Genomic DNA, 15785 nt, shown 5'->3' on the forward strand with positions numbered 1-15785 from the left:
GCAGCCATATAAATAGATGGCTCTAGTGAAGTCCGGCACAGATGGCACTAGGGAGTGTCTGTGCGGCAGATTTGCAGTGATACCTCTCACTTGTGGCCGAGTCCCTCTGCAACTGATGTGGAAAAATGGATGAGTTGTAATGGTGACCAGCCAGTGCAGTGGTATCAATGGCTTTCACTGCCTGCCGAAGGGGGTGGTAGCCCCACATGTTACTGCAGATGTGCCCCAAAGAAGCATAATAGTGCTTCTAATGTTTGCAATTTACGTAAACAATTAAGCAGATAGGATCAGCAGCCCTATAAGGCTGTTCCGTGACATTGCTGTTTGTACAGTAAACTGTTTCTATGATCGTAAGAAATTGTAGAAAGACATGGGGAAAATTTTCAATTGCTGTAGTGAATGGAAAGTGCCTTTAAATGTGATTTAAATGTAAGTTACTGCCTGTGATGAGGAGAAAGAACCTGATAGTATCAAGTTACAAGATTACTGGTGAATATCTTGAGTGAAATCCTGTTGGGCAAATGTGAAGAACCTGTGCTTGATGAACACTGTGCGACCATTATGCTTCCACCTTCTTAGCTCTCATGTACGGATCACGGTGATAAAATACGAGAGATTAGTGTACATACGGAACCATGGAGATAGTCGTTTTTTCCTTGCTCAGTATGCGAATGGAATAGGAAAGAAAATCGATCAGTATAATGTGCTCTCAATGGTGTACTAAACAGTGGCTTGCAGAGTATATGTATAGAAACAGACATGGAATAAAGATGGACAGGAAATTCAAAATGGCACAGTGAAAAAATTTAAATAGAGCAAGACAGGAAAAGTCACTCAACCACCTTTAAATATCAAACCAACCAGTGAGGAGATGGAAGTAATAATCTGTGTAGCAGTTGAAGTTGCTCTCTGTTACAATACATTATCTAAATGTCTCTCGCACTTACACTTAGATATTATACGATCTCATTTTGAAGGTTCAGTTCCCTACTTCAACATTGCACAGATTTTCCCATTTTGTTTTGTGTGTTTATGATGGTTCTTTCATATATTTCAATTAACTCAATTATAAGATAAGTTTTAATTGTTTAGGCTTTAATGTACTACCTGGAAATTATTATACGATCTCATTTTGAAGGTTCAGTTCCCTACTTCAACATTGCACAGATTTTCCCATTTTGTTTTGTGTGTTTATGATGGTTCTTTCATATATTTCAATTAACTCAATTATAAGATAAGTTTTAATTGTTTAGGCTTTAATGGTACTACCTGGAAATGGAATGCCTCACAATCAACTAGGAACTGTGGCAGGCACCAGGAACTATTGTGTTGATGCTGCTTACCACTACATGCGTAGGTGAGTATACACACATAAGAACTGAACCAATATGATGTCCCCCTGTGGGTCCGGGGGTTAGAATAGGCCCGAGGTATTCCTGCCTGTCGTAGGAGGCGACTAAAAGGAGTCTCACACATTTTTGCTTTTATGTGATGGTCCCCTGTAGAGTTTGACGTCCATTTTTCAAAATTTTCCCGAAGAGCGAGCCAATTGGGGAAGGGCGCCTTACATGGTGCATTGTGTCCATCATGCGCTGATACCTCTCGCATCCTTCGTCGACGTGGGTCTGCTTTTCTGCTCGTTCTCCAGCTGTTGGGCAAGGTCACCCTCCTGGGTGCGTTTTCTTCCATCCTCTTTCAGTATCGCTTTCTGCGCTGTCAATGATAATGGACTTCTTAGCTCATTTTTGCACCTGATATCTAGCACGGTAACCAGTCCGTTGTCGTGGGGCTGCCATGTACCCTGTTGTTGTAGCCTCCTGACCACACAGGGATTGCTCTGCTGTTGCCCGTGCCATTAACTTCTCGCGTAAGGAGTAGATGCCCGTTACCTTGTGGCATCGGGACTCCCAGCAATGACCGTCCTGCCAGGTGGCCTTTGCTGCGGTTGGGTGGCACCCATGGGGAGGGCCCTTGGTCGGAGTTTGTGGAATCAGGGCGGATGATGCGCCATGAAGCGTAGTACGTCATCCCTTGCTTGACCTCTGCCTCTTAAATACGGGTGCCCCCACACATTTCAGTGTGGCACACGGCCCATATTCGGCCATTGATCTCTCGGTTTGCAGTCCTGGTGTTTCCGATCTATCCACTGGAGAGCACATGACGACCTGTGTGGTAGTGACCACTTCCCCGTCCTCCTGTCACTCCCCCGGCGTCATGCTCACTGAGACCTACCCAGATGTGCTTTAAACGAGGTAGACTGGGAAGCCGTCACCTCTGCTGTCACCGCTTAATCTCCCCCACACGGTGCCATTGATATTGTCATCGAGCAGGTCACTACAATGATCGCTTCTGCGGCAGAAAACGCGCTCCCTCGTTCTTTAGTGTGCCCCCGGCGAAAGACAGTCCCTCGGTGGTCGCCGGAAGTTGCTGGGGCAATTAAAGAGCGTCAGTGAGCTCTAAAGCGACATAAGCGGCACCCTTCCCCAGAACACCTAATAGCCTTTAAGCGGCTCCGTGCCCGTGGTTCCCAGCTTATAAAACGACGGGAACAGGAGTGTTGGGAGAGGTACGTGTTGACCATTGGGTGCAGTCACATTCCCAAGTCTGGACGAAGATCAGACGTCTTTTTGGGTACCGGACCCCCAAGAGGTGTCCCTGGCATTAACATCAGTGGCGTGTTATCTACTGATGCAAACGCGATTGTCGAACACTGTGCTGGGCACTATGCTCGAGCCTCTGCATTGAAGAACCACCTCCCAGCTTTTCACACCCTCAAACGGTGGATGGGAAGGAAAGTCCTCTGTTCACTACACGCCACAGTGAAACCTATAATGCTTCATTTTACAGAGTGGGAGCTCCTCAGCGCCCTTGCACATTGCCCCGACACAGCTTCTGGGCCAGATCGGATCCACAGTCAGATGATAAAACATCTCTCGTCTGCCTATAAGTGATATCTCCTCGTCATCTTTAACTGGATCTGGTGCGATGGAGTCTTTACATCGCAATGGCGGGGAGGCTAACGGCCCGTCAACCTCACCAACTTTCTTTGTAAGCTGCTGGAACGTATGGTGTGTCAGCGGTTGGGTCGGGTCCTGGAGTCACGTCGCCCACTGGCTCCGTGTCAGGGCAGCTTCCGCCAGGGTCATACTAGACTGATAATCTTGTGGCCCTAGTGTCTGCCATCTGAACAGCCTTTTCCAGATGCCAACATCTGGTTGCTGTCTTTTCTGAGTTACGTAAAGCATATGACACGACCTGGTGACATCATATCCATTGTACGAGTGGGGTCTCCGGAGCCCGCTCCCGATTTTTATCCAGAATTTCCTGTCACTCCATACTTTCCGTGTCCGAGTCAGTGCCTCTCATAGTTTACCCCGTATTCAGGAGAACGGCATTCCGCAGTGCTCCGTATTGAGTGTCTCTCTATTTTTAGTGGCTATTAACAGTCTAGCAGCAGCTGTAGGGCAGTCAGCCTCGCCTTCTCTGTATGCAGATGACTCCTGTATTTCGTACTGCTCCTCCAGTACTGGTGTTGCTGAGTGGCACCTACAGGGAGCCATTCACAAGGCGCAGTCATCGGCTCTTGCCCACGGCTTCCAGTTTTAAGCCGTGAAGACGTGTGTCACGCATTTCTGTCAGCATTGCACAATTCATCCAGAATCGGAACTTTACCTTAATGATGGATCCACTCACAGTAGGAGACATATCGATTCTTAGGACTGGTTTTTGATGCCCGATTGCCTTGGCTTCCTCACTTTCGTCAGCTTAAGAGGAAGTGCTGGCAGCACCTCAATGCCCTCCGCTGCCTGAGCAACACCAACTGGGTTGCAGATCACTCTACGCTGCTGCAGCTCTACAGAGCCCTTGTTCGATCCCGCCTTGACTATAGGAGTCCGGTTTACGGTTCGACGGTGCCCTCAGCGTTGTGTTTACTCGACCCGCTACACCACTGTGGCGTATGCCAGGAGCTTTTAGAACGAGCCTGGTGACCAGTGTCCTGGTGGAGGCCGGAGTCTCTCCATTGAAGGTTAGGCGTGCACAACTGCTTGCGTTACATTGCACATATTCATAGTTCTCCTCCACATCCGTCTCCTTTTCCCAACCATGACGCTTCACCCCCCTCATCAGCAGCCCAGGACAGGGCTTCCAATTGCGGTTCGGGTCCAGTCCCTTTCTGTCTGAACTGGAGTCCTTCCTGTTACCACCGCTCCTCGAGGTCCATTCACATACACCTCCACGGTGTACACCTAGGCCGCAGATTCTTCTGGATCTTTCGCATGGCCCTAAGGACTCCATTAACCCTGTGGCTCTCCGCTATCACTTCCTCTCGATTTTCAACTTGAACCAGGGTCATGAAGTGGTTTACACCGCCGGCTCGATGGCTGAAGGTTACGTAGGCTTTGTGTATGTTCATGGAGGACATATTGAACAGCACTCCTTGCCAGATGGCTGCAGTGTTTTCACTGCAGAGCTGGCAGCCATATCTTGTGCTCTTGAGCACATCTGTTCATGTCCTGGCGAGTCATTTCTCATGTGTACTGACTCCTTGAGCAGCCTACAAGCTGTCTGTCAGTGCTACCCTCACCATCCTTTGGTAGTGTCCATTCAGGAGTCCACCTATGCCCTGGAACAGTCCTGCCGTTCTGTGGTGTTTGTGTGGACCCCATGACACATCGGAATCCCTGGCAACGAACTTGCTGTCTGGCTGGCCAAACAGGCGACACGGAAACCGCTTCTGGAGATAGGTATCTCTGAAGCTGACCTGAGTTCTGTCTTACACCGCAGGGTTTTTCGGCTTTGGAAGACGGACTGGCATAACAGTATGCACAACAAACTGTGTGTCATTACGGAGAGTACTAATGTGTGAAAGTCTTCCATGAGGTCCTCTTGCAGGGAAACAGTTGTCCTCTGCCGACTCCGCATTGGCCATACATGGCTAACGCATGGTTACCTCCTCCGTTGTGAGAACCCACCTTGGTGTCACTGTGGCTCACAAATGACGGTAGTCCACCTCTTGCTGGACTGCCCACTTTTAGCCACTCTGTGGCGGATTTTTAACTTTCCCAGCACCCTACCTTCGGTGTTGGGTGACAATGCCTCAACAGCAACTTTAGTTTTACGTTTTATTTGTGAGGGTGGGTTTTATCATTTGATCTACGTTTTAGCATATGTCATTTGTCCCTCTGTGTCCTCCACCCTAGTGTGTTTAGGAAGGAAGTTTTAATGTGTTGCAGAGTGGCCAGCTTCTCCTTTTTATTTTCATGGTCAGCCAGCCATGGTAATCTGCTCTCTTGTTTTGATCTCTTCTACATGTTTCTTGCGCATCTCTGTGGTTTTCTTGTCAGATTTTGTCCATTTTAGTGTTTGTTGCCCTTCTGTCATTCTTGCAGTTTTCTCCTTCCTTCCAGCTGTGTTTTGTATGTCTCAATTATTTTACTCCCTTCCTTGTGGAATTATTTTAATTGGAATGAGGGACCGATGACCTGATAGGATAGTCCCTCCTCCTCCCCCCCCCCCCCCTTTTAAATCAACCAACCAACCTGGTGTTTTTTTTTTTTCCACACTGATGGAACCATGTATGTACATTTGGTGAGGGAATACAATAAACAAAATGAAACTTAGAAATCTGGAAAAGTGATGACATTATTTGTATCTTTCTCTTTTTAATTTATTAGCAACCATTTTAATGGCAGTTCAGACAGATTAATTCATAGTGTGCAATCATACACTGCCTGACAAAAAGTAAAACAACCACAAGACATGATCAGATGTCACTGTAACTATATACATGTACATACCATTGGCAGTTTTGCAAATTATTATAATTGCAGCTCTCTGTGAGGGATAGAATTGTCACCAGAGTACATTAGTATAGTTCCTGTTGAGAGTTGTTATCAGGCTCGGTAATGTTGAATGATTCTAAGGTGCCACATACTTGTGTGAGGCAGCATTAGCAGGACCTGGCAGAGTATAAAGGGCATGTCATTGTGCGTCTTCATTTGGACAGTTGGTTGAATTTTGCAGTATCCAGATTTGTGGGGCACTCAGATGCAGCAGTGGCTCGGTTTTGGACTGCCTTGAGAATGTGAAGGTAGGCATATTCGTTGTCAGGGTTCCAGTCGATCAGATCGACCACCACAAGGGAAGATATATGCTAATGAGCACCAACCACCTTCATGTCTGTGCCTACCATCTGAAGTAATGGACCCCCTGAAGTATTCTGTCATCCTGAACCATTGGTTGGAGACTAGCAGCTGCTGGACTAGGAAATTACCATTCCACGCATAGGCTGCCAGTAATACTACAAAACAAACAGCTGTGTTTTTTAGTGATTCTGTGCCTAGAAAGCACGGATAGCTGGTGAATGGCAAGACATGGTGGCTCTCCTCTACCCCCAGTCAGTATTGTGGCAACCTAAGGAGAGGTTATCCATTCGTCCAATATTTTGAAGAGGCACATTGGTGATACTTGCAGCATCAAAGTGTGGAGAACCATCGGGTACGTCCTCAGGTCATGGCTGGTAGTGATTGGGGCACAGTGGTACACCACAAACATCCTATGACCTCAGGTGCTACATCTCATGTAACAGTATCATGGTGCCAGTTTTCTAAAGAACAGTGCTCATCCACTCTGTACAGTAAAGATATTGAGCCATAGACACACACACAACCAATTTGAAAACTCGCAAACTTTTGGACAAAAGCTTGGTCACACTTGATTTTCTTCTTCAGCATCTGCTCTCTTTATCCTAAATTCGTCAGTCATCCAGTAATGCATTCTAATTCACCCATAGTGTGGAGTATCGTCATGTTTCCTGTTTGCAGCAGATGTATCCTGCTCTAGATATACTGCATACGGTTAGATTGCAGATCAGAAGCAGATTTGATTTTCCTTTTTTTGTTGTCTTCAATACCAACTCATTTGAGATCTCATTTGTCAACTTCATTGTTTGTCCATTTTCCTCCATACGAGACTCAAAACTTTAGAAGCATTTCTTTCGTGTTTGCTCTGAGTCTGTGTTTCTGATTTATGTTGAATAAAACTTTGGTAACTGCTTCATAGATGCAGACCCAGCATAGCACTCATCAGGTGCCTATTCTTGGTAGAATGCAACCTCTGCCGTGGTGTTGCTCAGTATAATGCCCTGGTGCTAGAGGCATAATTTGTACCATTTCATGAACTTTTCGTGCCCATTGGGCTGGTTAGTTTTGAAATCAGTGGATGTTTGAAGACTTTGAGTTTTTATGGTGGTGGTTGTAGTCGTCATCGCTGGTGGTGGTGGTGGTGGTGGTGGCGGTGGTGGTGGCGGCTTTGTGTGTGTGTGTGTGTGTGTGTGTGTGTGTGTGTGTGTGTGTGTGTGTAATTGTAGTGGCCATTAAGTAGTTTGCTTTGAGATCTGATAGGGTATTTGTAGCAGTAAGTACCATTTTTGAAAATAGTCATCATAATAAGACACATGCATGTAACTTTTAAGTATTTTTTACTTCCTTGTACCATTTTTTTTGTTCGTATTGGCTTTTGGTATAAAGCACAAAACTCATTTACAATATCATCATAGCTTGATGTAGGTGGAGCTTGTTCCCTCAGCACAGCTTCTTTTCCCATTTCAGTCTGCACCTTATTTGGTAGCATTCAAGAAAAGTTTTGCAATTAACAAGTAGGCTCTGTAAATTTATGAAGTAGTCAAATTATGCTAGTGATTCTTTCATGCTCCTTTTTTTTGTTTCCACTTTTCTCTTTCTTGTTCTCTGGAAGTAGAAGATAATTTTATGTCTGTCAGATATCAGTGGATAAACTTAAAGTGGAGTAAATAATATTTGTGCATCCAGGATGGAATATTTTACCCTTGGGTATATACCTTTAGCTTCATTTCATTTATAAATTTACTATTAAAAGTGATTGAAGAACAGTCTTTAAAACTCATAATGTGATGTCATTTTTTGCAGAATTCAACTAATTATTGACCATTACCTTATTTCCAAAGTTAATTTAATATTGGTAGGGCTGTATGGTGTAAAATATTGGCACTCTACTGGAAGATTTAGTCCAGCAGCTTTCATTGATGGACTGAAAATTCTACATCTCTGTCTTTCCTATTCTTTTTCTCAGTGTGAGGTGACCATTAACATTTAGTATTCCATTTTTGATTTGTGTATTTTATGTATTATTTGTTATATGAAATGTCTAACTAAACTTACGTTCAGAAAAAAAACACAACACCTTGAATGACTAGAGATAGAATGTTCATATTCACAGGAGAAGTACATTAGTATGCTCTGCAGAAATAATTAGCATTTGAACCGTGTTGGCTCGCGGGTTCAAAGTCAATGTCGATATTGGGGTGGAACACCAACTACTGGTAAAATGTGCCTGCGGTTCTCGTTGTCACTATAAACCGAAAGTAATGGATCACTGTGACTTGAGCAGACGTGCAGGATGTGATTCAGACATATGTACGAATCATTCAGTGAAATCAGTGAGTTTGAAAGAGTGCGCATTATTGGCATGAAAGAATGTGAGCATTCAACCTGAAAATTGCTGCTCGTGAGACGAAATGTTACAGCAGTGCAGTGGTTGTGTTCTGAATGACCAGAAAGCTGTAGAACAATGACGAGATGGGTCATGTCGCATCGCCCAGTGTGACCCCCAGAAAGATTGACACCTCATCTAAATGGCATTGCAGGACAGATGTGCGCCCTCCTCAGCCCTGGCACAACAGTGGAATAGTGTAGAACATTGTACATGATCAGGAATGACAGTCTGTCGCCTTTTTTACAGCATGGGTTATGTCCACATCTTCACCTACCTTTGATGAATGTTCAGAAACATGCTAGACAGCAGTTATAGAATGTCTCTGGGGACAGGAATGACATCAGATAGTGTTTTTGGACAAATGTAGTTTCTGTTTGTTTGAAAATGATGGCCGGATTTTGGTTTGCCACAGGCAGGGGGAGCGGCATCACAGCGACTGCTCTCACACGAGATACACAGTGTCAGTTCAAGGCCTTATGGAGTGGGGTGCTACTGGGTATAATCTCAAATCGTAGTTGGTGCATATCCAGGACACTGTGACCAGTGTGACCTACGTGAATGACATCCTGTGACCCACAGCCACACCCTTCCTGCACAACATCCTGGAGCCATTTTTCATCAAGACAATGCACGATCACATGTTACTGCACAAACACATGCCTTCTTGGTGTCACAGGATGTCAGATTTTTGCTCTGGCCTGCCAGATCACCAGACTTGTCGCTAGTCAAAAATGTGTGGGATATGGTGGAATGACGGGTTCAGAGTTTTGACCTGGTACCAACCACCACAGATAAACTTTGGCACCAAGTGAATGCAGCATGGATGGCTATACAACAGAACACCATTTGTGCCTTACATGTGTTGATGCCATCATGCATGGGACAAGTTATCAGGGCCCATGGCTGACCCTGTGCCTTCTAGGCGCCAGGACACGTGCTGAACCGAGGTGACCAAAATGCTAATCATTTCTGCAGAACATACTAATGTCCATGTTCTGTGAATATGAACGTCCTGTCTCTATTCATTCAAGGTGTTCTTTTTATTTCTGAACATGAGTGTAGATGTGTGTAAGGTATAATAATTTGTGTGTCTTCTCTGGTTTAAGCATAACAAGTGAACAGCCATTTGATGGTGCTGATGGAAACTTGCGTCGAATATTTGATCGCAACTCAAAATGGTTGGAAGCACAAGCAAACTGTATTCCTTCTGGAGGACCATCTTCAACTGATATTGTCCATCAGTTTGTATCCAGATTTCTTCTCCTTGTTGATATTTGGTTCTACAACAAAAGTTCAGTTCCTGACATTCACCAGGTTAGTATCTCAATTAACTATGAACTATATAATCTTACAGCAATTAGTCAATACCTCCGAACTGATGAAGTAACACTATGAACTTCCACAAGCACTGTTTCTGTTGCCAGTACAGCTATTGTGTATCATTTTGTTGTTGATGATTGCTTATTCTCTGTTTTATTAAACCTTTTTTTACTATCATCACATGATGCTGTAATTTTTCTCTTTCTTTTTGTTTAAGTTAAAGGATGTCGCAAAACATAAATAAAGTACAGAGCTGTATATAAGAGGACTTTAGAAAGTAAGTTATGCATTATTATGGCAGGCCAAATAAATTTTATTGAATGCTACACTACACTTCAAAGAGACACCGATACATGATACTATTTTTAGAACACAGTCGCCAAGTCGCTGTATACGGTGGTTAGAACATTCCACCATTCATGTAATTTCTTGACAGAAATCCACTCTTGGTCACAGAGCCATTCAAGGACCACTGTGCAAATGTCCTCATCATCAGAAAATTTGAAATTGCTGCGAATTAGTTCCTCGATTGTATGAACTTTGTTGTCTGTAGGTTGATGTCAATGGCCTTTCTTCCCAATCAGCATCATTCACGTCTATGCAGCTTTGGTCAAATTGTTGGCACATTTCACTCCAGCTGGATGTGACATTACATTTGACCTATACATCACCAGAATTTCACGGTGAATATGCATGTAGTTTAGATGTTTTGGCCACAAGAATCATCCTGCCTCACATACTTCAACTTTGGAGAATGTTTCCAATTACCACACCATTTCACTCCCACACTGTGATGATCTGTTATCTGTACCACAACGGAACTGTGTCTGCAGGAAATCCAGAATAAGTTCTGTCTTCCGACACTGTGCCACTCTTGTAGCACAATGATCTAGGTGGGGGATAAGATGTGTAACTTACATTTTGAAGTCCAATTGTATAAATAACATTACAATGGAAACTTTGTACACAACTCAGATCCATTGATGGATATTTAAATTGATGGATATTTAAATATGTCTGCTTGTGTCTGTATATGTGTGGATGGATATGTGTGTGTGTGCGAGTGTATACCCGTCCTTTTTTCCCCCTAAGGTAAGTCTTTCCGCTCCCGGGACTGGAATGACTCCTTACCCTCTCCCTTAAAACCCACATCCTTTCATTTTTCCCTCTCGTTCCCTCTTTCCTGACGAAGCAACCGTTGGTTGCGAATGCTAGAATTTTGTGTGTATGTTTGTGTGTCTGTCGACCTGCCAGCACTATATATATATATATATCCGTCACAGCGGGACCCACCTCCTCTTCCTCAAAATCACCCTCTCCAAACCTTCCAGGAATTTCTGACTTCCAGCCTTGCCTCTCAATCCTTCTTAAAAAACCTTAATCCTACTCCCAACATCACCACTGCTGAAGCCCAGACTATCCGTGATCTGAAGGCTGTCCGGTCCATCGTCATTCTTCCGGCGTGATTGTCGGGAGTATGTGGCTGAGGGACTGCGTCAGCTTTCAGACAACACCACATACAAAGTTTGCCAAGGTAATCCCATTCCTGATGTCCAGGCAGAGCTTCAAGGAATCCTCAGAACCTTAGGCCCCCTACAAAACCTTTCACCTGACTCCATCAACCTCCTGACCCCACCAACACCCCGCACCCCTACCTTCTACCTTCTTCCTAAAATTCACAAACCCAATCATCGCGGCCGCCCCATTGTAGCTGGTTACCAAGCCCCCACAGAACGTATCTCTGCCTACGTAGATCAACACCTTCAACCCATTACATGCAGTCTCCCATCCTTCATCAAAGACACCAACCACTTTCTCAAACACCTGGAAGCCTTACCCAATCCGTTACCCCAGAAACCATCCTTGTAACCATTGATGCCACTTCCTTATACACAAATATCCCGCACGTCCAGGGCCTCGCTGCGATGGAGCACTTCCTTTCACGCCGATCACCTGCCACCCTACCTAAAACCTCTTTCCTCATTACCTTAGCCAGCTTCATCCTGACCCACAACTTCTTCACTTTTGAAGACCAGACATACCAACAATTAAAGGGAACAGCCATGGGTACCAGGATGGCCCCTTCGTACGCCAACCTATTCATGGGTTGCTTAGAGGAAGCCTTCTGGGTTACCCAGGCCTGCCAACCCAAAGTTTGGTACATATTTATTGATGACATCTTCATGATCTGGACTCACAGTGAAGAAGAACTCCAGAATTTCCTCTCCAACCTCAACTCCTTTGGTTCCATCAGATTCACCTGGTCCTACTCCAAATCCCATGCCACTTTCCTTGATGTTGACCTTCACCTGTCCAATGGCCAGCTTCACACATCCGTCCACATCAAACCCACCAACAAGCAACAGTACCTCCATTACGACAGCTGCCACCTATTCCACATCAAACGGTCCCTTCCCTACAGCCTGGGTCTTCGTGGCAAACGAATCTGCTCCAGTCCGGAATCCCTGCAGCATTACACCAACAACCTGACAACAGCTTTCGCATCCCGCAACTACCCTCCCGACCTGGTACAGAAGCAAATAACCAGAGCCACTTCTTCATCTCCTCAAACCCAGAACCTCCCACAGAAGAACCACAAAAGTGCCCCACTTGTGACAGGATACTTAAATTTGGCTGTTAAAGACCGTGAAAACAGTTATTTCTTGCGCTTCTGGGAAGTCTTCTTTCTCTCAGTCCACACTTCTTTCATTCTTGCGCTGAAGGCGGCTTTTCTCTCTTCAGACAATTTAGTTCCACAAGTCTTCTTAATTTTCACACCGAAACCCGTGAATGAATTCAGTTTTTTTGTACAAAGGTTTCTGTTAAATATTGTTTCCTGATCTGTGTCCATTTCTTTTAGATCTCTTTCTGTGTTGATAAACCATAAATTTTTATTTTTTAGATTTGTGATGTACGAAAATATTTGTTTTGTAAGCCTATTCGGGTTCATCCTCATGATCGGAGCATAAAAGGAGCTTCTTCTTTTTCTAATTTCGTCTGTAATTTTGCTGCACTTCGTATACACTTCTTTCTTGCTTTTTAGTCTGTATACAGGCTTGCCTTGATCATCTGTTATTTTCCTGTGTCCAAAAATTGTCTTCACAATTCTTCTTTCACGATTTTCTATCTGTTCTGCGTATGTAAAATTTGCCAGTGTTTCTGATGCATATAGTATCTGCGGTCTAATGACAGTCTGGTAGTGTCTGAGTTTAATGTTTTTGGATATACATTTTTTTGAGTACATTTGTCTGCAGTAGTGAGTTGCTGTCTCTAGTTTTTGTATTCTAGCCCAGCAGGCTGGATGACCTTTTGCCACAGGCTGAATTAGTTCACCAAGATATTTAAAATGTTTAGATACCTGTATTTTCCCGTATTTCGTAGTTATTTTCTTTGGTGGATTTTTGATATTTGTAATGATTTCTGTCTTTTCAAATGAAATTTGCAAGCCTGCTTTTTCAGCAGTTTCTTTAAGTAATTCTATTTATTTTATTGTGTCTTTTTGTGTGTAAGCTAAACAGGCGGGATCGTCAGCGAAGGCAAAACAGTTGGTTTCAATGGCTTTGTAGCACTTCCCTCCAATTTGGACTTTCTCAACTCCATGTTTTTGCGTGAGTTTTCTCCATTCCGCTATGACTTTATCCAGAACACAGTTGAGTACCGGGGACAGCGCATCTCCTTGTCTGACGCCGGTTTTGACCTCGAAATGCCGTGAAATTTCTCCTTGAAATTTTACTTTTGATGTTGTATTTGTTAATGTTTCTTTGATTATGGTGATTGTTGTTTCATCTATTTCATATTCTCGAAGTGTTTTGATGAGTGTGTCCCTATCGATTGAGTCATAAGCCTTTTTGAAATCAATGAATGTTATGAAATATTTCTTGCTCCTTGTAGATAAATAGTTCATTGTTGTTTTGAGGTTAAAAATTTGTTCGGCGCAGGATCTTCCTGGTCTGAAGCCAGCTTGATATTCTCCAAGTTTTCCCTCTATAATTGGTGATACTCGATTGAGCAGGGCTTTTGATAGAATTTTGTATGGGACTGGGAGAAGCGATATTCCACGATAGTTGTTAACATCCCTTTTGTCACTTTTTTTAAACAAAGGGTGAATTAGGGTAGTTTTCCAGTGACTTGGGATTTTCTTGGTTTCCCATACTTGTTCAAGTTCTTTGTGTAGTGCTTCTACTGATGTTTCTCCCCCAAGCTTGAGTATTTCTGCTGTAATTGTGTCTTCTCCACATGCTTTCCTGTTTTTGAGATTTTTGATTATGTTTGTGATTTCCTCTCGTGTCGGAGTTGTTGAATGTGTTGGTAATGTTTCTGGTTGCCCGGTACTCACAGCTTTACTTCTGCCAGTATCCAGCTTTACAGAAGTAAAGCTGTAAGTACCGGGCGTGAGTCGTGCTTCGGTAGCTCAGTTGGTAGAGCACTTGCCCGCGAAAGGCAAAGGTCCCGAGTTCGAGTCTCGGTCGGGCACACAGTTTTAATCTGCCAGGAAGTTTCATATCAGCGCACACTCCGCTGCAGAGTGAAAATCTCATTCTGGAAACCTCCCCCAGGCTGTGGCTAAGCCATGCCTCCGCAATATCCTTTCTTTCAGGAGTGCTAGTTCTGCAAGGTTCGCAGGAGAGCTTCTGTAAAGTTTGGAAGGTAGAAGACGAGATACTGGCAGAAGTAAAGCTGTGAGTACCGGGCGTGAGTCGTGCTTCGGTAGCTCAGTTGGTAGAGCACTTGCCCGCGAAAGGCAAAGGTCCCGAGTTCGAGTCTCGGTCGGGCACACAGTTTTAATCTGGCAAGAAGTTTCATATCAGCGCACACTCTGCTGCAGAGTGAAAATCTCATTCTGGATTTTGCCATGTATTCTTTCGTATTTGCTGCTATCTCATTTAAATCCTGTCTGCCTAATAAACTACGAAACTAGTGTGACACAATGGCAAATGCGGAAGAATATACATATCATGCCATGTTTATATACGTATTATTCTTATGCCTAATAGTGATACAGTCAGAAATGAAGCACGGCAATTGACTAGATTATTAAATCTAAGATGACTAATTTCTGTGCAGAATGTAATGTACAAAAGAGGTGTCTGCAAAGATTTTCAAACAGAGAAAAATTTTAGGTAAACTCTCGTTCAGAACATCTTCAATCATACACAGTCTATTATTTGGTTCTTGTTGATCATTATCAAAGAAAGCAGCAGCGTAAGTAACAACAAATAGCAGTCTCTTGCCATTGTTTCGCTAATGAGACAATTCCTCTCTTTTTTTATTGTAATCGGCAGTAGCGTGCACAAAAGCAAGCCATGCCGCGAGCGGCGACATGTCGTAAACACACATTATCAGAATGCGACAAAGAATGCATGACACAGTACAATAATGCATTTTCAGCTTAGAGTGACGTTAACACCTATAATAAAGAGAACGGCACTTATCAGATCAAAGAAAAATAAGCAATCGATTCAAATCAGATGAAGCATGTGAAAAAGGAAGGGTACCAGTATAAATACGGACGGAGCGCCTGACGCATAACAATGGCTACCTGGTAAAGCTTAACTGCTAAGTTTACGACTCGAACCAAACTACTGTAGCTGTATCATTCATTCGAGCTAAATTGTGTCTCATATTACAATGGACCAACTTTGTTTCGATTTGGAGGTGTGGCCTAAAACTTTTCTCTCCCCTTGAATTTCGAGTCTCAAATTTCAGGTGCAGCTTAGATTCGGGAAATTTATTTTTTTTTCCTTGATTTTTCGGGTGCAGTTTAGATTCGAGTGCGGCTTAGATTCGAGTAAATACGGTAAGTCTTTTCGCTTCCGGGATTGGAGTGACTCCTTACCCTCACCCTTAAAATCCACATCCTTTCGTCTTTCCCTCTCCTTCCCTCTTTCCTGATGGAGCAACCGTTGGTTGCGAAAGCTTGAAATTTTCTGTGT

The 15785-nt window shown here is 43.8% G+C and overlaps 1 protein-coding gene across 1 annotated transcript in view; it reads left to right on the forward strand.

Annotated features, from left to right (window-relative positions):
* Nucleotides 1-15785, forward strand: part of LOC126095774 (nonsense-mediated mRNA decay factor SMG5) — a 283868-nt gene that overhangs the window by 81111 nt on the left and 186972 nt on the right. Inside the window, exons 5-6 of the mRNA XM_049910581.1 lie at nt 1254-1357; nt 9639-9846. Coding sequence (XP_049766538.1) covers nt 1254-1357; nt 9639-9846 — 312 coding nt within the window. The remainder of the gene's footprint in view (nt 1-1253; nt 1358-9638; nt 9847-15785) is intronic.

The sequence above is a fragment of the Schistocerca cancellata genome, chromosome 8, assembly GCF_023864275.1.
Source record: "Schistocerca cancellata isolate TAMUIC-IGC-003103 chromosome 8, iqSchCanc2.1, whole genome shotgun sequence".
Classification (NCBI taxonomy): Eukaryota; Metazoa; Arthropoda; class Insecta; order Orthoptera; family Acrididae; genus Schistocerca; species Schistocerca cancellata.